General features: G+C 43.2%; 1 protein-coding gene across 7 annotated transcripts in view; it reads left to right on the plus strand.

Annotated features, from left to right (window-relative positions):
* Window positions 1-27491, plus strand: part of CUX1 (cut like homeobox 1) — a 269017-nt gene that overhangs the window by 113027 nt on the left and 128499 nt on the right. For all 7 annotated transcript variants that reach the window (XM_042025982.1, XM_042025983.1, XM_042025985.1 and 4 more), the window contains exons 4-8: window positions 6036-6114; window positions 20385-20522; window positions 23868-23991; window positions 25945-26021; window positions 26760-26826. In XM_042025982.1, the coding sequence (XP_041881916.1) occupies window positions 6036-6114; window positions 20385-20522; window positions 23868-23991; window positions 25945-26021; window positions 26760-26826 (485 nt within the window). The remainder of the gene's footprint in view (window positions 1-6035; window positions 6115-20384; window positions 20523-23867; window positions 23992-25944; window positions 26022-26759; window positions 26827-27491) is intronic.

The raw sequence follows: 27491 nt of genomic DNA on the forward strand, positions 1-27491 counted from the left end.
GGATGAGTCAGTTCAGTTTGCCAGCACAATGGAAAATAAATTCCTCCTCTCCTTCCTTAGTTTTTCACCGAGCCACTGAGCTGAATCATGCTATGGCAGAGGCAGGAGGAGGGAGAGCAGGGCTGCTCTCTGCCTGCCCCATGGATGGGTTGGGAGCTGGGTGAGAGCAGGAAACCTGCTCTGAAATGCAGATAGAGGTGGGGAGGGAGGCAGGTGGGTTATCCGAGGCTCCAGGAGAGGTGCAGCAGGGACAGCACATCCACTGATCCGAAGGCAGGGTGGCAGACAGGATTTAATCAAAGCTGTGGCCCTGCTGTCAATTTCTGCAGGCACATGTTGGGCTGGGCTGTTTTACTGGGATGGAAGATCAAAGATTGGAAAAGCAGCAAGAAGCTGTCCTGTGAGAACATTCCTCAGGGGATGCTGGCGTTGTTTGTCTGGGAAAATCAGGATTTATCTGGGCATGAAAGGAAGAGGAGGTTTTAAGGGTTCAAGGTTGCAGCTGTTTTGCAGTGGAGGGAACAGAATTGAAAAGTTGAGGGGTTCGAGTCCTTCCTAAAGCTCTCTGCTTAACTTGAGGTTAAACCAACACGTTGGTGAGGCAGGCATGCCCTTCCCAGGCTCTTTCCTGGTGCTGTACCTATGTCCCAACCCAAGCAGCTTTGTCAAACAGATTGGTATTGGATCCACTGTGAAGTCCTTAATTCCGTTAAAGAATTTATAGCCCAGCTAAAGTCCACACCATATGTCTTAAGCAACTGCACAGAAATAATTTCTTTTTAATTTTGCTTCAAAAGTGTTTTAATTGCAACAAAGCTAAAAATAAGATTTTTTTTACTTTTTCTTTTGTCAGTGGCAAAATAAATTAACAGGGATGGCGAACTATATATTTTTATTAATTTGTAAATTACAGTGTTATTTTTTATTAATTTATTTACTAATGTAGATATCTCTTGGTATTAAGAAAGGGAAGTCAAACCAACTGTATTGTAAAGGCTTCAAAGCAAGACTGATGCATTAATAATCCTGCTACAGCCACCGTTTGATTTGAAAGCTGTTATCCAAGAATACAGCATGGCTTAAAAGAGTGGTGCTTTAATGAGTTGTTCTCATGCTTTTCTCTTCGTTTCATATGGTTCTTCCAGTTCTTACTGGTGTTTTGGTAACTTGAAGTAATTGAAGACAAATGGAAAATCTTCGTGATGCAAAACAATACGACAGAAGATGTGTAAGGGAAGAGGGATGGGTGTCTCCTTAAGGCATCCATTTATTAAAAATCAGAACAGAAAAATAACTTCTCTTTTAAATAATTTCTTTTTACTTGATAGATTAGTTCCAGATTGTGTGCAGGACAGTAAAAGACACGTTAAGGTGGTTAATGAGAGTGAGAATTGGAGAACTGTGAGGATAAATGGAAGGGCTGGGACTGCAAAGTTCACATTTAGCACAGTTGTGTGTACACTCGTGTTTGGTACTGAGAGCAAATCACCAATGCTTTGGTAATGCCAGACGGACACAGCACTGGGAACCCCTCACAAAGGAGCTGTCTTTGGGATGCTGAGTCCAGCATCCCAATCATCCAGCTCTGCTGAATGATCCGAGTGGATCCAAGACGAGCAGCACTTGTGCTGGTCTCGTGCTCTGAAATGTGTTGATGTGCTGATACCCATCAGTTCAGAGAATTTCAGTGTCAGTGCAGGATGTGCTGGCATCTGGCAGTCCAGCTTCCTTGCAGAGAGCTTCATCATCCTGTTCCCTCTTTAAATTCAGGAACAGAGTTGTGCATCCTTCAGTCTGACTGCAGTCCATGGGGTGATACCACGTTCATACAGCCCAGAGCATCCCAGCCTTGCAGACCTGTGCTCAGGAGATTGGGGGGCAGTAAACATCAGACTTGAATTAATGCTGAAATCTCCTACTGCATAAGAAGTGACAGATTCCAAACTAAAGCCACAGGCTTTGCTTTTATCTTTCTGAACTTGGCTGGACATAGCTGAAAGAGGCAACACTCGGATAAAACTGTGTTCAGCACGTTCCTTGGCGTAGGTGCCAGATTTATGGTGCTTACGTAAATGTGGAGATAAATGCATGGATTTCATTGATGATATTTTGATTTTAGCCAGGTGCAGTGGGTATTAGACTGGGAAAAGTGCTCCTGAGCCAGGCTGTCCACGCTTTTGGGGGAGCAAGCCAGCCATGTCGGGCAACAAGCAGTGGAGAGTGGGATCAGACCACGGAGATCTTCACAGGCGGGTTGGAGGCGAACGATTCTGAGGGGAGGGGGAGACATTCAGCCTTTGGGGTGACCTTGGTACCCCGAGCAACAACTCAGGAGAGCACTTGACCTGGAAAAACAAGGTGGATACAGGGAGGACTGGTCTCAGCCCCGTGTCTGGCCGCGGCTCCTCCGCGTAGCTCCGGCGATGTTTCAGGGATGAAGAGTGAGATGAAGGCTGTGCTGAGCAGGGAGGATTCCTGGTGTCTCAGTTCTGTTATCTCACTGCAGCGCCAGTGGTATTATCAAGACAAATAGGATGCCAAAACTTAAAAGTGAACATATGTTTATGGGGGTGGTGGGGAATACAGAGGTCACTGTTGTTTCTTTCTGCTCAGAGAAGACATAATGGGGCCTGGTTTAGATAAATTAAGATTTGGAGCTAAGCTCGTGTCAAGACAACGCGAGTGTAATTATAAGTTGACTTCTTCCAGGGTCCCTGAAGTTTTTAGAGTCAAATAAAAATGTTCAGCAGGAGTTTTATAATGTAGTTCAACTGTTTAATGTGAGCTGATTGCAGCGCAGCCTTGTTGGCTCCTGAACCAATTTTACTTTGATTTGAAAAATTTTCAGTGAACTTCCAAATGTTTCCATGTAATTTCAGTGCTCTGTTTCCTCTCTCTCTGGACTTCATTTATATTTTGCTATTTTTGATGTCTTTTTCCTCCCCTATTTCCTTATTTCCTTATGCACCTGGGTGCTGGCATGCTTAATTATTTCTTTATTCCAGTTAGAGTTGTCATAGTGCTTTTTCTAAATTTTATTTTAAGATATAAAATACTTGCAGTGCTCATTTTTAAAGTTGTCATAGTGCTTTTTCTAAATTTTATTTTAAGATATAAAATACTTGCAGTGCTCATTTTTAGTAGAACTTTAAACCAGACAGGTTGATTTATTTTTTTTAACAACTAAAACATAAAACCATATTTCTGCCTGGTGGGATTGTTTGGAATTCTGGTTCTGAATTTGGGGCCAAAAAAAGGTGTAAAATACCTGTGATTTACAAACTGCTTCCTTTGGAAAGTCTCTGATCTCCGTGGAAGATGTTGTTTCAAATCTGGTTTATATTTCCATCACTCTATAATTGGTAAGGAGCAAATAAACCATACCTTTTATAATACTTAGAGAGAATAAAAGTACAAATGCTCTTTATTAAAATGTGGAAAAACTGTAATAGGAAAACAAATCCATCCTGTTATTTCCCAGAAATGGAAGCATTTTAAATGCTTTGCTTTTCATAAAAGGGGCAAATGAATTTTTCAAAATACAGTACAGAATCAGAGCTGTAATGCTAATTGTATTTAATAATAGTAATTTAAATTTGGCTGCTCTCTGCCGAGCAGCAGCGAGAGAAAATTGTATGTGGGAACGTTGAAGTCCAGAAGTGTAACATATGGTGTGGTTTGGCCTTCAGAGAGTCTCTGTGCACCCAGGAAACAGCTCAACTGCACAAGTGTCCCTGGTGGTGCCCCTTCCTTCTCACCCCATCCCCGAGCAGTGCCTGACACTCCCCAGCATGGATTTACACATCCCGGGGCCTCCCTGCCTTTGGCACTTCGTTCCACAGGCTCATTTCAAGTACTCCTCGTGTGAAAATGTTCTCTCCGAATTGCTTCTGTTCTCGTTCCCTAATGAGCATCAGTCCATCTGTGACTGTGCTTGAATTCAAATTATTAAGTGGGTTGTTCACGACCATCAATCCCTTGCTCTGTGGCACGTCGGATGCCCTGGGAGATTCCAGTGCCTTTCCGTGGTCTTTCTCGGTAAACTCTGAAAGACCAGCATGGCCAGCTCTTCTTGAGAGTTCATATCTGCTCTCCACATCCTCCATAATTTCAACATCTAATGCTCATTTATCATTTTTCCAATACTCTTTGATAAGTTGCAAATAGGTTGGGTTTCTGTTACACCACACCTCCACCCATCTCCATAAATTAATCCAGATCCTGGGGGGATGTAAGTGAAATAGGAGCTTGGTTTATTGCTTTAAATACAACCTTGTATTGTGTTGCCAGAACTCGTCTCTTCCCAGCCTCCTGCCGTATCTCCCAAGATTTCCTTGCTGCTGCTGCCAAATGCTGTGTGGACGCTGCCCGTGTCCTTATTTCCCTCCTTGACCCCTCCTCCCTTCCAAGTCTTTTCTTGGCTTATACCTTGTGCATTGTGCTTCTGTGTGATTTCTGCAATTGTCCTTGTCCTTTGGTTTTCTGGCCTTAATCCTGCCCCTAATGATCCCTACAAGTCACTTATCAGCCACGAGGCTGATCCCCACCAGCCCCGCACTGTCCCGCACTGCGCTCCGACACCAACTCCCTACATCATTTCATCATCCACGTTGTAGGATCGCCCCCCTCTGCCTTCCCAAATCTTCCCCTTCTCTTCACAGAGGCATTTCAGTACAAAGTAAACACAAGTGGCACCAGGGCTGACCCCGCAGAACGCTCCTGCTTTATCTCCCCTCCTCCCTGCACGCTTCCTCTCCCTGGCACCCCGAGCCCTGGTAAAGCCCTGGCTTGGTCACACGCTTTCCAGTGCTGCAAATCCCCCTCCTGCAGAATAAAATATCAGATACTTTCCTGAAATACAGATACAGTAAACTCTGGCCATTGTTTCTGCCTTATCTACCGAATCAATAATGTAGAGAAAGAATTCAAGGACGTTTTTCAGACAGGGCCTTCCTTTTTTTAGGCCATGGTGACGTCTGCACCTTTAAATGGTTCCATAATATTCACTGCCTTTCAAATACACAGAAGAATTGATATCAGGCCTTTGTATCCACAGTTCTTCAGATCCTTCCTTGCCTTTTATTAAAATATGGGAACGATAATCTCCATGCCTTTGGCTTCCTGATTTGGGTAAGCTGCCACAGAGCTGTGTCAGGCTTTCCTGTTTCCCTTTCTGTCCCTCTGCTTTGGAGTATTAATTCACTGGATCTAGCCCTGAGTCAGTTTGGTTGTTTATTGTCGATATTTAATAATAGTAAATTCTCTGGTTTCTAGTACAATAGGAAAATACATGTTTACTAAAAAAAGTTGCTGTGGAATAAGTATTTTATTCTCAGAGCCGTTAAGCTCCCTGTCCTTGTAAAATGCAGTTTTAGATGAAAATACAGACATAGGGGAAAATAATAAAATTACAAAAATACATTCCTAGATGAGTATTGTGTGTTACAGAACACAAGGAGAAGCTGGTCAGAGGAGCTCAGGAGTGCAGACTGTGCCTGAGCTGTATTAGAAAACTTCTTTGCATGTAGAAGATTCACAGTTATTTAGTGTAAAGTATCACAGGGTGCTCAACAAGTTCATCTCTTCATCCCCTCACAGGCTTATTAGAAATAGCAGAAAAATCTATTTACCACAATAAAGGCAGAGTGGGACATCAGAAGCGGCCACGGTTCCGTTTGCTGTGTTAGATCTCAATAAGTGGTAAAGGAAAACAGTTGCTGAGGAAAGAGTCTGCCTGACAAATACCAGGCTTTTCATAAAGATTTAAAGTAAAGAATCACAACAGGCAGGAGTGTTCATGAAAATATTGATGCTTGTTACTGTGCTGAAAAATGGACTTTAAATTATATTCAGTACAAATGTAGCAGGAACAATCTTTTAAGACTGCTTCTAGAGGAGCTGTACACAGGAGACTTGGGTTCCCTTTTAAGGTACTTATTAGTTTTACATGAAATCTATTAATTTATATTTATAGCTCTGAGTGTGAGTTGTATTGGAACAGGTCTTAAAGCCTCTTTTCTCATCTCCACTTTTAGATTGACGCATTGGGCAAAAGAAGCAAAGAAGCAGAGGCAGCCTTCTTGAATGTTTATAAGAGATTAATTGATGTTCCAGGTAAGCAAATTATTCCCTTATTCTTAGAAACTAATGGTTCATGTTTGTGTGAATGCTACTGGGCATTTTTCCTACCTTTAATAAGGTAAATACAAGCAGTGGTTTTGTTCTGGAACTGATACACTCCTGTATTGTTTCTAATGGAGAGAACCTTAACTGTGGCGCATTTCATGACCTCTCATTCCATTTACATGTTAATGTTTGTATGAATCAATTTCTATTATGATGATACTGTGTGATCTATTTTGTTTGTTAGAGGGTACAGACAATTTTAACAAAAAAAGGTGCATCTCGAAGCTTCACCAAGAAACAGCAAAAATTGTACTTTTAAAGGATAGAGAAAACTTTGCATGCCTTCCAAAAAAAACAAAAGAAAAAGCCTTACTGAAAAGTAAATCATTACCAAATTTCAGTTCTGTGCACTGTAAGTGTGATAATAAATTTTATTCAAAGGCCTTTATTGTATGTGTTTTCAACTTCCCTTTTGTTTGGCATCCAAACTTTCTTTGTTTGGCATTTGGTTTAAGTTCATTTCTTTTTACATTTTGGGAGTTGTTTTTTTTTTGTTTTCCCCAGTGCTAAATAAATAACTGCCTGAACAGATTTTTCTTTTTGCAACTGTACCCACAGCTGAGAGGGAGTGAGGAGCCCAAGTCTGCACTGCCACATCTTGGCCTGACTGAGCTGTTGGCATATGACTTTGTGTGTGTCATTTTATACTTTTATAAAACATTAACATTATATGTATTATTCAAAATACCTCAAGAGGAGTTTTGAGGTGTAATTAATACTTTTAAATACTTTTAAAGCCTCATAGCCTCAAAGCCTGGTCTTTAATGGTTTTTACCTTTTAAGGAGCCCTTTTAATGCACACTTCAAATAAAAATTAATTTTTTTAATGTTTTAGTTTAATGATTAACTGGTTGAAAGATCAGTGTTTTCAGGTGCTCAGTCTGAGCTAACACATGTAATTTTTTATGCTTTCCCATTCGTAGTTGAGCAGTGCCCAGTGTCCAGTCCCTCTGTAGGGATGCAGGGACTCACCATGCTCTTCCTGGGCCACAAGTGCCTCAGAAATGTTGTTTTTATGTTAGTCAGCTGTGGTCTGTGAGTTTTCCTTCACTTTTTTCCTGCTCAGTCTCAGTAATGTTCCACTGGACACAGAACAGCTCCCTTTGCCCACCTGCCCATGCCATGAGAGGAGCAGATAACTCGGTGAGGGTCCTGACTGTCACAGGCAGTTTGCCTGGCACGAGCAGTGTGGGCATGGGATGGGTACCCACAGCTCTGGCTTGGAAAGAAACCCCTCCATGAAAACATTCCCAACACATCTGCAGCCTGGGAGCCCAGCAGTGAGCGCTGGGGAGAGGCACTGCCGCCCCTCCATCTCCGTACTAACACGCGGTGCAGTTTCCTGCCATAATTTGGGAGCTGAGTAGGTTTGATTTGGAACAGTCTGGCTTTTTTCACGACTGAGAAGTGGTGTCAAACAAGAGCTGTGTGGGATCCTTCGTGTGCTCTTGTGCAGAGGCTTCTTTCTGAAGCCTGGCACGATCACAGGTGCTGGGATCTGAGCAGCAGATCAGACCAAAGCCTGGAGAAGAAGGTAGGATTTACATCCCACCTGTGCTGTTGAAATGGTGAGGGACTTCGTCAGGACTTCTTTGTAGGAGAAAGAATTTTCTCTTTTCTTCCATTTGCAGGAGCAAAATTTACAGCCCTGCTCCCACACCCCACAGCCTCTCTCTTGCCCCGCCGTCCCCTGCGTGTGCCTTATGTCACCTGTCACAGAAATATTTCTCTGATATTCTTAATACACACAAAAACTTCAGCCTGGCTGAGTTGGGAGTGCGATGGAGTCTGTGGGATGAGAGATGTCTCCAGGTTTTAGGCCCATGCTCTTACCTGGAGGTCTGAGGTAAAAGCAATTTCCATGTTCTCCAGGAGAAGTTCAGCCAGTCTCCTGTAGCTGTGTGCAGGCGTAACAAATACTCACAGTTTACAACACACGCTGCAAGGAGAAGGAAAGCAGCCATGAGGAATGTATGGGACTGGTCTTTGTCACTCTGCTTCATTGTGTTGCTCTTTTTTATTTCCCTCTCATCCTGTGTAGTCTGCTACGCTGGGCAGTATCCATGGCTGGGCAGTATCCATGAAGGGTTGGGTGGGTATCCATGGAGAGCTTTCCTTTATAAACAGCCATCAGTATTCATTTATCATATGTGTTGCTTTGCCTCCGTGTGGCTTTACATATCTTTTGACCTGTTCATTTGGTATTTCAAATATTTAGGTACACTTTTAGCTCCCCAATCCTGCTGTGTTTTCTTTTTGGTGTGAGAAGGGAGCGCTGATGCTTGGGGGAAGCTATGACTGGAATGCTGCAGAGTGGTTATTTAGCATTAAGCATCGCTGTTACATGACAAGGGTGCAATTTTATCAGACTTTCAATATCCTTTATAGGACCATATAATAATTGCAGCTGAAGTCTAATTCCCAGCAGCCAATTTTATGGTTCTTGAGGAAAGCGTGTATTTCTCTCCTCGGTAATAATGTGCGCACTTTATATAATTAAAAAGGGCTTCTATTTTAATTTTACTATAAAATGATCTGTATTGAAACTCCAGCTACAGTGCTTTATGGATTCAGCAAAGTTTAATGGTTTTCTTTCCTGACTTGACCAGAGTTTTCAGTCAGGCTCACCAGTAAGGAATTTGTGGGAAGGGTGGTATTTTACTTGTAAATTTTCCTATGTACATCAGGGGCTTTCTCTTTAAAAGATAAAACAGACCTTTTATATATCTCTCTCCAGCTTTATGATGCTGTTAAAGTAGCATTATCATTGCTTTGTGCTGCAAAATTTATCCTTCCTAAAGGAAAGTACATGTCAAGGAAAATATTTTGGTTTATGTACATTTATACAGCTGTAATTCTCACTCAGATCATTCTGTCTTGCTTGAGACTGAGCATTTTTAATTTCGTTCTGTCTTGCTTGAGACTGAACATTTTTAATTAATGGAATTAATTTTCTCATTTAATTGCCTTATTTTCAGTATGCAGTACAGAGCTAGGGAAAAGCGAATGCTGCCACATGAATTGCACTAATCAACAAGGTTGTCACAACTTACCTTTAAAAATAATGTGAATATATTTATTTTGAAGTAAAGGGAGGTTGGGTCTGTGTTTTGAGGAAGCCTTCTTCCATCTGTTCAGGATTCCTTTGTCTTCAGTTGTATAAAATAAGTGTGTTATGTTAGCACCCTTGGCTTTTAGGATCTTAATCTTGCAAGCACTTAAAGTGAAATTGGAGCCTTGTGGGTTCGGAGGAGCGGTGTTGCCTTGCCGAAACAGTATATTCTTTTTTTTAATTATTATTATTTTTTTCTTTTTTTTTTCCTAAATCTTTAAAAGAAAAATAGTAAGCATTAAAAATGCTAAATATTTTTATTTCAAAAAGGAATGGTGTTAACTACTTTATTTTTTTAAAACAAAACTTCACTGTAATTTTCAAGTAAAAGTTAAAATGTGGAGACCGAGCGAATGCCAGGTGTCAGTGTCTGGATAAAGTCGTTAAATAGGGTTTTCTTTCTGCTGGGTGAATCACTGCAGTTACAGCCCAGTGCCACGGTGGATTTGCTCAGTGTTTTGTCTCAGTATTGCTCCTGTGTAGGCAAAGAAGAAACAATTCTGCCTTTAAACACAAACTCTGCTCTCTGGATGTGGCACAATTAAACCCAGTTGGGTTCAGTCCATAGAACAGGAAAAAAAACACGGAGTTTTTTCAGCATATACACATTTGAGAGTGAGGGAAGGGTAACTGTTTGCTCTTGGTTTGGAGGGGCTGTGCCACCTTCTAGGGCTGAGCCAGAAATGGGTTTTGTTTCTCCTTAATGGGCATTTTCTCATCAGGAAACAGCTCTTGGGGTGTAAAAGGGGATGTGTGTGTGGTTTTATTGGAGACTCTTCCCGGGCCTCTGCTGTGATCAGATTTGGCGCTATATAATGTGTGTGATGTGGTTTTTAACTCAGAGGACCTGCTATCGAAGGGAAGTGTAACAAACAGAGAAACTAAAAATAAGATTTTTTTTTTTAATGTGCCCTGTCAAAACAATCAAAAGCAATAACAGTGAAAGATGGCTGAAGTGGAAATTTTATCTTTCCCTTACTCCTTGCCATCATAAATTGCACACCCAGCCATTCGGGCTGTGTCTCACAAAGGGGTTTGAAGGAGAAGCAGGCTCATTCCAAAGGAGTTTTCCACACACCTATCACTACATGTAGTATTTTAGTTTACATCCAACCCCTGTTCAGCCTTGCGCATTCCAACTGCCCTGTGTAGGACGTTCTTTTTTCAAGGAATGCTTTAGCTGAACAAACACAAAGTACTTTCCAAATAAATGATCAGTAAAGCACTAAATAAGTGTGTGGGAATTACTTCTAGAGGCAGAAATGAAAATTATTTGCAGTGCTTGCAGGTATCAGCCATTGCCTTTTGATTATTTACAACTCACGGCCCCTTCCAGACTTTCACTTCTGCTCGGGCTAAGAGAAAATTCCATTTAAAGTGTATTTGATCAATGTGCTGAGGTTAAAGGTGATAGAAGAGAAAAACCGGTTTGATTTTGGGTTTGGTTGGAGGTTTTTTTTCCCCAGAAAAATTATCTGCTGCTTATGTTGGAGGTGATAAATGTGTATGAAGTTGTTGTGTTTATGTACGTCCTATGATGTGTTTGGATTTTTTGGGGAAGTGTAATGTTAAGCAGAAAGGTTAATGCCAGCCCTGGTAGGAAAGTCTGTATATAATACACATTTTTACAGACCCAGATGACTCATGATGTGCTTAAATTTCAACCTAGGCACCCCCAGGCTTTTCTGCCTGTAGGGAGACCTGGATGAGTGTGAATTTAGGGGGAAATAAAGAGAGGTGAAGGAAAAGAGGTTCACTCCGAGGGACTGTGCTTAAGCACATCCCAAAGTAGAACACTAAAAAGAGTTTGAAAAAGTTAATTACTTAGAGTGCTCTTGTCTGAGATAATGGTTAATTGGTTGGCAAAACTGTCTAAAGAGCAAGATCAGGTCATAGTAAACCCTGAGTTTGTGGTACATCAAGGCTGATGAGCACAGACCGTTCTTGAGAAATGTTTGCTATCATTGCAGTGTGAAAAATTTTAGGCAGTTCCTCATTTGTTAATAATACATGTCAAAACTGTCACCCCTTTCCCAATAAAATATATTGGAATAAAACAGAGGACAGACCCATAAAATGAACAAGTTTATGTTTTTGCCGCCCCAGACTGTACAAGGGAAATGAATATTCATAACGTGCCTTTTCTCAGCCTTAGAGGGAAAGCAAAACAATATTACAGTGAGTACTCTGAGAGGGAAAGGATGCAAAATGAACTTGCTCACGGACACAGAAGTGGCACAGACACTCCTCAAACACAGCAGTCAGGTGTCTTTCTAAACACACTTGAAAATCTGATAAAATTAAGCAGAAAATTGAGCATAGTTAATACTTGAAAGAGTGAAAAGCCATAAACCCCTGTGGCTGCAGGCAGTGATTTAGCTGGTGAGTGGATCCCATCTGAAGCCAAAATCCTTGATGCTTCACCTGCGTGTTTAGAACAGGTAAAAAGAGGAGTTGCACAAACAGGAAATTCTGGAAACAAAGTCTGTACTGTAAAAAATTACAGACTGTAGAAATTCAGTGATTCTCCCCACACTGTTCTGCAAATCTGCAAGGAGTGCCCCAGTGGGGGTGAGAGGGACAGTTTAAGGTCCCGACTGCAGACGGGAGATTTGAGCAGAGTCCTCAGAGGGGCAGAGCTGCCACCGTTTCATTTTCCAGAATATCCTGGATGCTGCTCCAGCCTTGGTAGTCCAGTGCTGAGGAATGTACAAGTAGCTCACAATCACTTCAGCCTCCTTCCCCGTGGGGCTGGAATTCCGAGCCGCAGCACAACGTGCAGTTTGGGATGTGTGCTGGGTGAGTGCACGCTGGTAGGGCAGCACTGTTAGTGTTACACAGCTATTTTCAGATGGAGCACAAAGTCCTGGCTAGTTCCCATCTTTAGAACTCGTTCACTTTATCCTTCTGTTTGAAACCCGTGTCAAAATAACTGAAAATAGTTCTGTTACCTGAATACGTGGCTTGAAGTTGGGCTTGTCTGATCACATACTTTTTTCTCTAGATTTTCTCGTTGAATTAATAATTGGCTAAATTCCTTTGTAAAAGCCGGAATAAATATTCAGAGGAAGAAATATCCCTAAAGCATACACTTTAAAAAATTTATTGTGTGGTTGTCAAGCCCTATTTTACTTGGTAGGCTGGAGGCACGGAAGGAAGAGGAGAGGTGCAGATAAGGGGAAGGATGCAGTGAATAGGAGCAGGAAGAATGTGCAGTAGAAGGAGATATCCCAGCAGATATCCCTGCGGGAAGGGGTTGTGTTCACCTGCAGGGTGTCACCGCAGCCCTCCGGAAGCTGTTGCTGCAGGGAGTGGAGCTAGAGCAGCCCCAAGGCCGGTGATGGGAGCAAAAGGCAGAGCGTGGTGGGGAGGGGGAATATTGGACTTTCTCAGTTGCAGGAATGTGAACTGGAATTAGAATAAACCCCAGCTTTCAGAGGGTTTAGTGCTAAGTCTGTTCAGAAGCTTTTAGGAGAAAGAAGGGATGAATGTGGCAGAAATGCTTTCAAACATAGTGGAAGGCTCTTTTTTCTTTTATAATCTCAAAGTGGGAGAAATGAAACTTGGAGTACAAGTGTTTTTTCTGTAAGTGTCCTTCGCACTGAGCTCGCTGTGTAAGCAGAAATTCCAGTGTCGTGGGCCATTACTAGAACATTAACAATCAAATTGGAGCCTTTTCAGTTGCAGTGGCTTCTCTTGTAACTCATTAGGTTCTTTTTCAGCTGACATAGCGCCATCAAATACTGTCCTATCTAATATGCACACCCCACGTTTAATATTAAAAGCTTTGCTGAGGATTTACTTTGATTACTCCTTTGAAAATAGAGGGAACTGCAGTGCCGTTCGTGAAGGAGTCGATCATTTACTCTGCCTTATGTGATTTTTTTGATACTAGGATAGTGATGGATCTCAATCTGGGGCATCTTTCTGGCAGTAACCATTCCCAAGCTGGGAGATAAATAAAGGATGTTTTTAAATAATAGCCCACAAGATGTAGGGACCACACTCTGGGAGGGATCTGTATGATTGTGGTCACATTGCCTGTGTACCATCCCGTGCTGTTTCATTTAACCCTGCAAGCTTTGGAGGACTTGTGCCGTGATTAATGGGGAGGAAAGGCGCCGGTCTGCTGCCACTCCCCCATCCCCACGCAGGGGGGTCCCACCAGTCTGGCTTTGCTGCTTCCAGAGGTCAGCAGAATTTGGGATTCAGCTTTTTTTTTTTTTTTTTTCGGGTAAGGAAAATGAGATTCCCTCACCCTCTTGTGGGCACTTTGAATTCCCCGGTATAGCCTGCACAGAACACTCTGACAGCCGGAGGGTGAGGAGAATGCTGTTAAAAAGTGGAAAAAATTAAAAGCAAGACACAGATCCCAGTCCTCTGGGATGGGGGAGTAAGAAAATATGTATAATTCTTGATTGAAGGAAGAACCTTTTCATGGTTTTTATGAAGTGAGGAGTTGGAGAGATGATGAGCTTTGTTTCAAATGGAATTACGGCTATAACTCTTCTGTCCCTGGGCTACCAGAGTCATAGGGGAACGGGAGCAAAGCTATCATTTATTCCATGAAATCTTTGTCTCAGTCTCTCTAGGCTATTTCAATTTACCCCTGAAATTTCTGGGGAATAATTAATGAATTAATTAAGTATGCTGTGAGGTGTTTGAATATTCAAAAGCTACAATGTAATTATTATTTTTTCTAAAACACGTTTTCACGTTATTTTCAGACATGCAGTCTCCCACGAAAGCAGTTACTGCATCAGAAGCTCGTGGAGCTTTCCGTGTCTGTAATCCAGGGATCATTCTCCGTCAGGAACACTCCCTGCAAAGAGCAGTGTTGCATTTAGGAAGGGGGAAAAAAAACTTCCTTTACTTCGTGACCAAAGTATTGCGACAGCAGGGCTGATCTCCTGGCTCTTTGAAAAAGTTAAATCATGTTAATAAAGTTGTGTTTAAGGAGGATTATTATTTTTTGCCCTCCCTTATCGTTTAGTGTGGGCGTTTCTGTGAGTGATCACCGAGAGCTTTGCTTACAGCGGGGTTTGGGCAACAGAAATTCAGTCGCGTTGAAAGAGACGCGTTGCCTTCCATGAATTATTTTTAGATCCCAACCTTAGGAAACACATTTCCAGTGATATAAATTATTAATTGCCCCTGTAGTTCTGGCACTGTTTCATAACTTGCTTTCCTATCGTTTCCAGTATTACAGGCCTGTAAATGAAGCAGGAGGAGGGGGGGTTATTACATGGCAAGTCCTTTGTTTTGGAAGAGGCTCTTCAGGAGCTCCATGTTACGATACCAAAGGAATAGATTCGAAGTAAAAGAGAGGAGGTTTAATTTAGTTGTTAGGAAGGAATTGTTCCCTGTGAGGGTGGGGAGGCTCTGCCACAGGGTACCCAGAGAAGCCGTGGCTGTCCCTGGATCCCTGGAAGTGTCCCAGGTCAGGCTGGACGGGGCTTGGAGCAACGTGAGGTAGTGGAAGGTGTCCGTGCCCATGGCAGCGGGATGGAACGAGATGAGCTTTAAGATCCCTTTCAGCCCAAACCATTGTATGATTCTGTAATTTCTACGAATGCATTTTGTGAATAAGCAGAGAGCAAACCTCGGGCAGGGCAGAGCGGGTTGCTGGGCTCTCGTGCAGCCCCTTGCCCATCTGTGGGGGGTCTCACCGCGCGGAAAGACCCCCGGTTGTGGTGATTTTACAGCGTGCGAGGAGCGCCCCGGCACCGCCGCCGCCGCCGCCCGATCCGCCCGCGCTGCGATCCAGGCCGGGCTTTGCCGCTCTCCCCGCCGCGCTCCGGGCCGGGCCCGGCCGGGGGTCCCGGCGGTTCCTCCGGGGGTCCGGGCGGCCACTCCGGGGGTCTGGACAGCACCTCGGGGGTCTGGACAGCCCCTTTAGGGGTCCCTGAGGTCCCTCCAGGGGTCCGGGCGGTTCCTCCCGGGGTTCCCCCGGGGGTCCGGGCGGTCACTCCGGGGGTCCGGGCAGCACCTCCAGGAGTCCCGGTGTTGGTTCCCGGCGGGGCTATCAGAGCCCGTTCCTCGGGACTGCTCCCGCCGAGCAGCGCTCCGCGGGCCTGGGGTTAAATATATGTATTTATATAAATATATATGGGGAGAGAGGGTAATTTGGCCCCGCGCGCTGTAAATTGTACATTTAAACAATGACACCGTTTTTCCACTCCGTTTGGCAAACCCCGCCATCAGCCCCTCAGTGTTGTCGGGGGTCCTCACCCCTCACGGCAGCAACAGCCACGGCCGAAGGAAGGGTTAAGCATGAACTTTAAACATTCCCTGTCCCGCAGGAGCTCCTTTTCCATGAGCCGAGGTGGGCTTTTCCCCCCTGTTCTTAAATAACGAGGGTGGTCCCAGCATACTCTATATCGAGACAGCTTTTCATCAGTTGCTCATCAGCATGCTAATTGCTGTATGACTAATTATGCCCTGAATTCCAGTTGATTTTCTTAATGAGACAGCTGGGTTAATTATGTAATCGTATGATTACATTAGCCCAGAGTGCCCTGGCGAAAAGGAAGGCGGGCGGGAGTGGGATGTCACCGGGCGAGGGGCGCGGGGGCAGCCGCGGCCGTAATGACCGGGGAGGGCAACCCTGCGACAGCGCCCGCGGTGTAAACACCGGGATGGGATCATTGACACTGAGAGCTGTGCCTTCTTCCAGGATGAGGGAGGAATGGGGGTTCATCAGCAAAACGTACTTGGGAAGTACAGACAGTCATCGATGGCCCTGTTGTATTTTGGGGATTGAGGATGGGTTTGGGCTGAGCGATGTGGGGTGGGGGTTGGATTGTAGAGTCATAGGATATCCTGAGCTGGAAGGGGCCCACGAGGATCATCAGTCCAGCTCCCCGCACAGCACAGCCCCAATAATCGCAGCCTGTGCCTGAGAGCGTTGTCCAAATGCTCCTGGAGCTCTGGCACCTCGGGGCCGTGCCCATTCCCTGGGGAGCCTGGGCAGTGCCCCACCATCCTTTGTGGGAAGAACCTTTTCCTGATAAAAAACTGAGACCTTCCCTGACACAGCTCCAGCCATTCCCTCCGGTCCTGTCCCTGGTCACAGAGGGCAGAGATCAGAGCTGCAGACTCCAGTGAGTCTCCCCTCAATCTCCTCCAGCTGAACAAACCAAGTGCCCTCAGCCACTCCTTGTACGGCCCCTCCTGACCCTTCACCATCTGCGTGTCCCTCCTTTGGACACTGTCTAACAGCTTTATATCTTTCTTACATTGTGACACTCAAAACTGCACCCAGGGTGGTGAGGGGCTGCCTCATGTGATGCATAGCTTGGGCAAAATCAATATTAGTGTTTCTTTTAAAATTGTTTGTGAAGTCAGTAGTTTACATGCGTAAACAGCACCAGCAAAAAAAAAAAAAGGTTCTCTCGTCCTGCTGTTGAAAAAAGATCCATGGTCAGGGCATATGTGTGGTGTGAGAACAGCCTGAGAGGTGTTGCTGCGGCTGCGTCACACCGGCTCGTTTGATGTGAAGTATTAATTGCTGTAAAAATCACTTTGCATTTGTAAAATTAATTGTTCTCACGTCTGCATCCACTGAGACGTGTCCACCCTCCTCCTTTGTGGGGACAGAAGCTCCTTGCTGTGTGTCCCAGCAGTGAGCAGGGGATGTGCCCAGAGCTCGGCAGTCCCTGGGGAAGCAGAGGCAGGAACGGGCTCTGCAGGTCCCGGGTTGGAAATACGGCGGTTTCTGTTTCTGCTGTGGTAGCTTGGAGGAAACCTTGCCAGGGTTCGGATCCAGATGTGCTGGGCTGCCTGCAAATGCAGAATGCAGGGGGCTTCTCTGTGGGTATGGCATGCAACAAGTGGATTAGGAAAAATGAGCAGAATAGGAAGTGAGAGAAAAAAATGCACTAAATTTAGTGTAAAAATAGACATCTCAATCTACTCTTGGGCAGTAATGATCTTGCAAAATGCTTCTTCAAGTTCTAGATCATCAAATCTCTTTTACTAATTTTCTCATTTTTTTATTTATCCTGTGCCTAGCAGGGATTCTGAAATTTCACAAGAGAAAATTCAAAGCAAAGGAATAATGTGTGACAAGTTTTCCACATTTCAGTGTTCAGCGAGGAGATTTTTCTCTCTTACAGACCACAGAAAGGGCATTTCCTTCGCTGCCTCTCTCTGTAAACCAGGGCCACTTGATTTTTTTTGAGCCGTGTATGCCTGTTTGTGTAATGAATTGAAAGTTTTGGTCCATTGCTTGTTTAAAAATTCAGTGACCTCCTGTTAAATGACATGAAACATACTTTGCAAACCTGGTTAATACAAAAAGGTATGCTTTTCCATGCATGCATGTGTTGGGAAAAGGAGAGTTATTTTATTTATTTTATTAATCCACGCCACTCAGGTAAGAAAAAAACCATTGTGACTGTAAGGTTATACTTGTTTCAGGTTAATTGGTGTTTATAAATATTCCAGAAATAACAGGGGTTTAGGTTTTTCAAGCTAAAAGAGCATGTTGGAGCTTGCCATGAGAAATGATTTTTCTCTGCCCAGAATGTCTTGGTTGGTCATTTTATTATCATACAATGATTAGTTTTCTTTAATGCAGTTTATAAAAATTAAGTCTAAGAGCTGCCTCACCCGTGGGTTTTTTTACATGTCCTCCGGCAGTATTTAGTGGCTGCAGGCCATTAGTCCTTCAAATAAGCTCTAGTGAAGTTGGAAGTTTAATGCACAGAGACTTTTTTTACATTTTGTTTGTTCTGCCACTGTTTTGCTACTTGAACATTAACCTTTAATAGAGCTAAATTAAATATACATGTCCTGATGAATAATTATGAGATTGCAAGCATTTTCATTTTGTACATAAAGCTTCTCAGGGATTGCAAATTTGACTAAAGGTTTAGTCATTATTCACCTTATAATGCCCATGTTATTTTTGTCTTATAATTCTTTACTGATTTCAATATAAAAAGCCCTGTATATTAGGGGCAAAATACCTCTTGTGCGTGTCCCGGCTTTTTACAACGGGCTTGTTAAAATGAGGGTGGGGAAAAGTGCACCCACAATTTTGCCAAGTTCAGTTTCTTTCATCATGGCACTTTATTTCATAGAAATACCCGTAGCTGAAGCTTAAGATCCCCGAGCCCGATAGGATTCGAGGTTCCTGTAACAATTTAAGACGTGGCCAGAGCGAGACAATCCAGCCTTTCTTTGTGCTCAGCAGATGAATGTCCTGGGCTGGCTCTTTGGGGGAACGCTGAGCTGCAGGAGTGTGACAAAACGCTCCTTGCGGAGGAAGGTCGCGGACCTCCCTGGGAACAGGGGGATGTTGTAACAGCCCACACCGTAATTGGACCATACATAAATACTGCAGAGCCTTCAGCTCGTGCTACTGCTGCCACTGCAGCTCTCTATTTAATTCCTTACCTGTACCCCCACTGTCTCTGCCACAATAACATTTTAAGTTTGATTTATTATAAATATTTTAATACAGATAATAATAACGAAAAGTATTTGGCCTAAAAAGCATAAATGAAAAAGCTATGTAGTCATAAACTATGTATGTAGAGAGAACAGATGACAAGCAACCTAGATTTTGTATTATGAACAGGGTAATGCCATAAGCTGTTGAAGAACCCAAGTAACAAAATGCAGCAGGCTGCTACTTAGAATGTCTCTGAGCTCAACATAACCCAGTGCTATTCTTCTATAAACTATGCAACAACGCTGGCATATTGAAAAAACACACAGGCTCATGCTTAATGTGTTAACAGAGGTACAATAGACTTATTATGTGTTTCCAGAGACTGGAACTGAGGGTGGTCTGAAAAATTAATGACTGTGGTGGTTGAAAATTAAGTGAACTCCCTAATATATACTGTTGTTGATCCACTGAGTTTGGTGTTTAGCATTCCTCAACAGGAGACTAAATCTTTGCAGCCATTTCACAAGAGATGCTGGCGCCCATAGCAGAAATATATTCAATAATCTTTTATAAGTCCATCACACTCTGGAGTTTTCCTATCCTGACTGGGAAAAAGTCCCAGAATAAATCACACGTGCACATGTCAGGTGTGTGCTGAGAACCCTCTTTACCAGAAGGGGATGAACATCAGAGCGGTAATACTGAGAGGACATTGATTAATAGTGTAAGAAAAAGAGAGATCCAAACCCAAGGTTTGTGGAGTTAATTACATCCACACAACGTTTCTGATTATTATTGATCTGTCAATTAGAAAAAGTACCACCCAGATCTCCATGGTCACAGAACCTGTTTGAGCTCTGTTGTGCAGGAGGGCACAGTTTGCTTTGGAAATTCACTCCTGCACAAGCAGAGGCCTGTGAGGGACAGTAGCTGTCAGTGAGCTGTGCAGTTTGATTGCTTTTCATCCAAAAATTCTCATTTTGCAATAAAAAATGTGGCACTTAAAACTCTCTTTGTATCGTGGCTGTCTGCACCCGGTAACACTGTCCTGTGGATTAGTGCCAGGATGAAGAAGCCATGTCCAAATTTCATGGAATCACAGAATGGTTTGGGTTGGAAGGGACCTTAAAACTCATCCAATTCCACCCCCTGCCATGGGAAGGGACACCTTGCACTGTCCCAGGTTGCTCCAAGCCCCATCCAGCCTGGCCTTGGACACTGCCAGGGGTGGGGCAGCCACAACCAAGGCACCCTGAGCTGACTTCACCGCCCTCACAGCCAAGAATTTTTTCCCAATATCCCATCTAACCCTGCCCTCTTGCAGTGGGAAGTCATTCCCCCTTGTCCTGTCACTCCAGGTCCTTGTCCAAAGTCCCTCGCCAGCTCTCTTGGAGCCCCTTTAGGCACTGGAAGGGGCTCTAAGGTCTCCCCAGAGCTTTTTCTTCTCCAGGTGAACACCCCCAGCCCTCTCAGTCTGGCTCTGAATTTAAAGGGAACATAGATAGAATGAAATATTTCTGGTTTTTTGAAGTTTGCAGGATATATGATGTGAGGAATGTACAGGTCTAATAACTCAAGGTAGGGCCCTGCTGGCACCAAACTGGAGAAAAAAGGACACTTGTGTTCTGAGCTGCTTGGGTCGCAGAAGTGTTCCTGTTACATTTTGTTTTACTGTTTCTTTTTCAGATCCGGTTCCAGCCTTGGATTTAGGACAGCAGCTTCAGCTGAAGGTTCAACGTATGCACGATATTGAAACAGAAAACCAGAAACTTAGGGAAACTCTGGAGGAATACAATAAAGAGTTCGCCGAGGTGAAAAATCAGGGTAGGTTGCAACCATTTTATCAGCTTTTAATGCACACGGAAATTTGAAGACAGGGATTGAATTCAATTTTATTTCTTAGAGGTGCAGGTGACAGTAGCATTGAAATTCAGTATAAAAAGTACAATAGTCTATTAGAGCCACTTCTGTATTTGTGTGTGGAGATACGGCTTTGGGCAGACTCTTTGGATTTCTTTAAAAGTTTCATTTACTGTAGCACCAAGTCAGAGGATGGGGCTGTTATTCTGCATATTTGGTTGTAGCCTTCAGCACTGAAAATTACACCTGACTGACGTTATTTGTGACATTTTATGAGAGGCAGTGCTGGTACTGACATCAAGCTGAACGTGGGTGTTGGTACTTGAAGGATGTGCAGCTTGCACAGACAAAAACAAAAATTCAGTATTTTATACCCACATATGAATCTGTACAAAATGGAACTTTTTCTGTACTGTTTTTCCTTATCTAAGTGTACTACTGGAGTACATTCAGCATATGCACTTTATTTTTACTCTAGAGACTATCGATAGAGCAATGTAAATACAAGCTATTACTGTTAAATTATTTAAGTTTTAATAAGTTTTAAGACTAAAGTACATGAAAATCTCAATGAGATTTAAAGCCTGTTGGTTTTAAGACTGCTCAAGTTATCTTGTGGTTCAGAATAAAGTTTCCTGCACCAGGAAACACAGTTTTCTCAGCTGTACACCTAGTTGTCTATCCATGGGACTTTCCATTTCCATTGTTAATGCCCAGTTCTGGATGGTGGAAAGGTAAATTGTCTTGGCATTTGGAAAAGTGGAGATTTTATTTTTTATATTATGGAGCTGTTGCATCCAAGTAACGATTGAAAGCTGTGTTAGCAACTAAGTTGGTTTTGTTAAATCTCATTTTTTGCTGAGGGAACATCTACGCAGTTACATATTTTGAAATTATATTTTGTTTCAATGTAGAGGGTGTGACCCCTGGAGAGGACAGGTATCAGCACGCTAGGACTTGGGCTGGACTGCAGGAGATGTCACGTTGGAACTGTAAATGCTCTAAACAAGACTGTATTTTTTGCTGGAAATGTACAATCATTGCAGTTCACTGTGCAGAGTTTTCCTGAGGCTGTGCATCCAGTATGACATGGGGGTTCATCCCACAAAGTGGAAAAGCTCTTGACTTGTAGAGTTTTTTGCTACAACCACTCATAAACTGGCATTTTTTATTTTCCCTGGTGTGCTGAAACTTCCTTTCCATTTTCCCACTGTAGCCTTTGTGGTGTTTTTCACTCCAGTGCAGTAGTTTTAATCTCTGTTTCAAACAGGGATTAATAAGCTATCCAGGGAAAAGCCTGTTGTTAGCTAAGGGTGCTTTGATCAGTTAATCTCTTTGTTTGGAGGGCTGGTATGAGCTCTACGGTGCCTGTAAGAACTTCTTCCAAAACTGGTATAAATGGCAGTGCCTGACAAGCTGTAGCTGACCTGAGCACTGAAGAAGGCACTTAGTGCTTCAAGCAGTGTAGAGGATTCAGCTGTACTTGTCCAGCACATCTATTGTTAGGTGCTTAAAGGTAAAATCAGATTTTATTACAACAGTTACATTTTTCCCCATATTTGTGCACTTCTTGCATTCGTTTTTGTAGTTTTGTTTTCTTTTAAAATTAGACATTGAAATGTAGTCAAGATGCAATTATGTGTGTTTCCATGGGATTATTTTGCTCTCTGCTTCTCCATATACCAGAATATTTTTGCAGATTTATATCTGGAAACACCTGGAGCAGAGGTGTCCCCAGGAGAGAGTGCAGCACCCTTTGCCCGTTGTCTGTGTGAAGGATCATCCTTTGCTTATTCAGGAAGAGATCAGGATTTGTATGACTTCCCGGATCTCAGGGAAGAATTTCCCTTTGCTTAAGAAAAAAAAGAAGTGACGTGTCCTTTTCACGGCCTGTTACTCAGTAATGAGCCTCAGCTGATTTCTGCACAGCCAGCAAAATCCTGCTCCTTCAGGCAGAGGCAGCTGCTTTGCTGGCAAGCATTTTTACCACTCTCCCCCTGCCTTTTTTGTGGTCACAGTGGCCCAAGCTGCCTTTGGTGGTGCCCAGACAGCAGATCATGTCACCAGCTACCTCCTGTCTGCTTCACAGCTCCCTGCTCAACTCTCAGCATCGGGATTTTGAAAGGATTGCGTGTAGGTTTGTGTGATATTGTTGAGGGTTTTTTCCCCCAAGCCCATGGGGTTTATTTTTCGTATTAAGGTTTGTCTTCCTAGGATGTTTCTGCAGACTATGAAACTTTTCATGACCAAAAGTTTTTATTTTATCCTCAAGCATTATTAATGGCATCTGTTAATAAGCTGATGTCTTTAACCCCCCCCCCCCCCTGCATCCCAGTGTGAGTACTCTGAACCATGTTGCTGCTTTGAGTCTTCTGGCAGTCCAAGGCTTTTTCCAAATTCCATTATTGTTACAAAGCATACTCTGGTGAATGTCCTGCTTTTCCTCTTCTGAGCCCTATAAGGATTCAGTCCTTTCCTGTGGGTGGGATCACAGGGCTTTCACGTAGGAACAGATCGGGGCACGTAAGGAGATGCTGAGCTGTAGCTCTGCAGGTTTCTGCATCTGCTCTCATCCACTGCTGGGCATGGGGAAATGCAGGAGAGCTCTTTTATCTGAGGGAAAGGTTCTGCAAATTCCCTGGAAGGTTGCAAGTGTCTCAGAAAGTTAAAATAATCGATGATTGTGTGTAAACCCCGGTGTGGATGACAAGGCAGCGACAGCAAGTGGGACATGCAGAGCTCCAGTGCCTGCTGTTAATGCAGCAGTTGGATCCCAACTGCCCGGTTTCTCATCAGCTGGGAAGCAGAGCAGAGCTGTATCCCAGATACGTGTTCAATAACTGTGAGATTGCATCTGTGCATGAACCATGGTGGAGCTGCCTCTTAGTGCATGAGCACAGTTAGGTGAATTAAGTGTCCTGTGTGTAAATGCATACTTAAACCTACACTGGGACTTTATTAATCTTCACTCAGCACTGAGCTAATTTTAGGCTAGTCAATAAGGTGATATTATATTTTACAATTGATTTTTTTTTCCCCTTATTTTTTTTAAAAAAGTCATGTTAGAGGAACCTTCTTCACTCTGCTTTGCAGCAAACTCCATTGATCCTTCTCAACCTAAACACTTAAAGTTCAATTTAACATTTAGGGAGTAAAAGGTCTCCAAAGGGACTCATATCCATTGATTTTGTGTCAGAGTTGAAGAGCTAAAGTTTAAAACACACTGAGCCTACAGGGTAAAGCAAGCCTTGTGTTGTGGAACCACGTGGAGCTGTGTAAACTCATTCTTCCCCTATTGTTTTTCTGCAGAGGTTACAATAAAAGCACTTAAGGAGAAAATCCGAGAATATGAACAGACCCTGAAGAACCAAGCGGAGAACATAGCCCTTGAAAAGGAACAAAAGTTACAAAATGATTTTGCGGAGAAGGAGAGGTGAGTGTGTGAGTGTGTGTGTGTGTGTGTGTTGGGCTCTGGGTGCTGGGGGGGAGGAGAGAGGTATTTTTCTGTTTCATCTTCCCAGCCAGGACTGGTGGCTGGAGACAGCTCATCTATTGAGTGATTCTGGCGATTTATGCGTGTGACACGGAATCATTTGATACTCAACTTTGCCCAGAAAAACAATCGGGAGAGTGTGGAAGTGAAACAAGGACAGATTGTCTCTTCTCCGTGCTGTGGTGGGGGGGGGTGTCATGTTCAGGAGGGTGCAAACCTGCTTTTATTCCTCCCTGGCTGTGCTGTCCTCTGTGACACCAATCTGTCTCCATTAGCCAGGGTAATTCCCTGTGTGTCACAGAACCGTGGCACAGGCTCTGCAGCCCTGGGCTGGGCGAGATCAACCACTGCACCCACAGCCTGGGCCAGGGATGCACCACCCCTGCTCCCCTGGGGATGGCTGAGAGAGGGGATGTCTTCCTGAATTGTCCTGGGAAGGTTTGCATCTTCCAAAATTAAGAAGAGTTTTCATTATTTATTACTGATTTAAAAAAAAAATTTTTGGATTTATTTCTGGTCTTTTGCAAATGAGCAGGGAGCGTTTGAATCTTTAGGTTGGTGGGCAGATAAATGAGGCAGGAGAAAACCAAAGGGCTAAAGAGGGAGTTCTTTGAGGCTGCATTCCCTGCCTCGAGAATTTATTTCTCCCATGGAGCAGTAACACTGAAGCTATAATATGTTCAACATAGCATGGAAAACCTTCAGTTCACGTGAGCTTTTTAGTTGGAGGGTTGTTTGTTTAAATTCAGGGCTGAGTGGGGAGAATCTACAGTGAATGCAAAGCTTTTTTTTGATTCATCAATACCTGTGGCTGCTTTTTTGATAAGCAGCTTGTAAGCAGTGGTTTTAACAACTGCAATTTCAATGTACTTAAAAATAAAACAAAATGGCAGGTCGTGAAATGCAAATAAAAGTGTGTGTGAGAGAGGTTTTGAGGTCTCAAAGTATATGGTTCGGTATGAAGGGAACTGACGCATGATTCTCGCTATAAATAGTTATTAACCTGGTCAGCAGTGTTGGAGAATAAATTTATGCACCCTATGGAGTGCAGGCAGGATGCTGCTAGTTTCATAAGCCATTTCACAATTCTGAGCTCTGCAGAATATCCTAAAAGCAGAGTTGTAAAAAGCACGGCTCCTGGGAGATGTTGGAGCAGCTCCTTTCAAAGATGAGTTTTATAACTCCTGCAGCCTGGCCCCTAAGCAAGGAGTGCAGTGGCTGCATGGCCAGATGATGTAAAAATGAGTTTAACTGACACAAACAAGAAAATGTTGCCTATGGACGTAAGAAATGTGAGCATATTAAAGTTTTGCTCATGTTCTATAGAAAATATCACTGTGAGATTTGTTTTGAAATATGTGTGTTTTCTTAAAGAGTAGCTAATAATATTGCTGCATTTGGCACCCATTACAGCTCTGATGAAACAGCTGCTGCATCTATTCACTCCATCAGTTATGGCAACAAATTCCTTCATTATGACACTAAAATGGAAATGTATCATTCTTCTTGTACTAACTTTGTACAACAGAGGGTGCTTGGTGACAATTTTCTCAATGTGTGTGACATTTCCAAAACAAATTATGCTCAAGAAAACCTTCCACTGAAGTTGTCATTTATATAGCAGTCAACTCTTGTATAATGTTCACAGCTTATGTTATGAGGTGGCTACACTGTTAAAATTTTAATAAGTGGGACCACAAAGTAGGAGCAGCATCTCACAGTGTGACAGGATGTATGGGTCCCACGGAAGCACCTCGTAGCCTGTGTGGTGTTGGCAGGTGTCTGATTCCAGTTGAGATGTTTAATCGCTCCATCCTCCAAATTTGTAAGGCGCAGATGACTTGTTTGACGTGATCATGAGCTCTGCTCTCACCTCTCCTCTCCCCTTCACAGAAAATTGCAGGAGACACAGATGTCGACAGCCTCGAAGCTGGAGGAAGCTGAACACAAAGTTCAAGCTTTGCAAACAGGTTTGGCGTCGCTTTTGTGACCTTTTCCAGGGGATCAGGTGGGAGGTGAGAGGACAGGGATCTTTGGGTGTGTCAGGACTGGGTGCGAAGCAGCTCTTGGAGGGCAGGGAGGTCCAGCAGAGCTCAAATGTGCTTTGTGAATCAGAGCAAACGCTCCTGTGGCAGCCAGTCATTGGCAAATACAGGGACAAGGCCACGGAGCACACACGGAATCTGAGCACCCCTGAAACTACAGCAGGGCGTGGCACTTACCATCTACATGTCTTCTGGTTCCACACATTTCCAAACTGATAAATATCTGTAGTGATCAGTGTGAACCCTGTTTCTTGCCTGTTGCTATGACTTGCCATGAGTTTTCATCTCTGCATGCTTCAAAATTCCAGATCGGGACACATTCGGCTTTGTTTACTATGAGAAAGAAGAAATTTTATTCCCTGAACTATTGCAATAAGTATTTCAAAGGAATAAGCAGTTTAGCCAGTTAATAAGAAACTAATAATGTCTAGCTTGGTTAAGCAGAAACTGGGAATTTTTGTAATGTGACAGAAATACTGTAAGAAATTGTGAAAAAAGTCCAAACCCTATGGTTTTTTCTAAGCCATAATGGTTTACCTAGGTAGAAGGATAAAGCTAAGGAGGTGTACAGCTTTATTTTTTTTCATCAGGAGATGTACTGCCTTATTTATGACTGAACACTGCTATTTCAGTACTGTAATGCTTCATGTTTATGCCTTTTAGCCTTGGAAAAAACCAGGACAGAACTATTTGATCTGAAAACAAAATATGATGAAGAAACTACTGCAAAGTAAGATTTCCCTGTTTTCTTTCTATGTCTTCCTTCAGGGTATCACTGATTTTTTTGTTTTGCGTCTGTCTGTTGGAGAGAGATGAGACGAGGGAGGTTCAGGCATCCAGGTTTTTTGGAAAACATGGTCATAATTTGGCTTCCTATGGAGAGATTATTAGTTTTCATATTTTCTTCCCCCCAACAAGACACTTCTGGCACACACGCTGCTGCATTCCTGGTTTCATTCTCAGGTGCTTCATCTGCGTATCTCTTACTCTGTGTATCTCTTGTATTTTATTTAGAAATAGGGCAGTTTGAGAAATAAGGTATTTTTACTGTGATCTTCCCATCTGAGTGAAAACAAAGCTTCATTTAGTAAAGGATTTCTGACTCTTAGGCACCCTGGTTCTTTCTGCTTTTGGGGTAGTAGTCCTTGCTCTGCCAGGTTCACCCCTAATTAGCAAAAGCAGCATTTTGGGCAGATTTTCCTTGTTTTCAAGCAGAACATGAAGGTAGTCTTAAAAATATATCTTCTTGTCTTCTTAATAGCTACTGTTTCCAATTATCCTCTGGTTTTATTAACAATTAGGGCAGGGAACAACAAAAGAGACAGACTGCTGCTGGTTTCCTTTGAACCCTTCATATTTAAGGAAAGTTAATAATGAGAAGGAATTCTCATGATC

This window comes from Corvus kubaryi, unplaced genomic scaffold, assembly GCF_017639235.1.
Source record: "Corvus kubaryi isolate FWS band 111438036 unplaced genomic scaffold, C.kubaryi_AGA036_p1.0 37284, whole genome shotgun sequence".
NCBI lineage: Eukaryota > Metazoa > Chordata > Aves > Passeriformes > Corvidae > Corvus > Corvus kubaryi.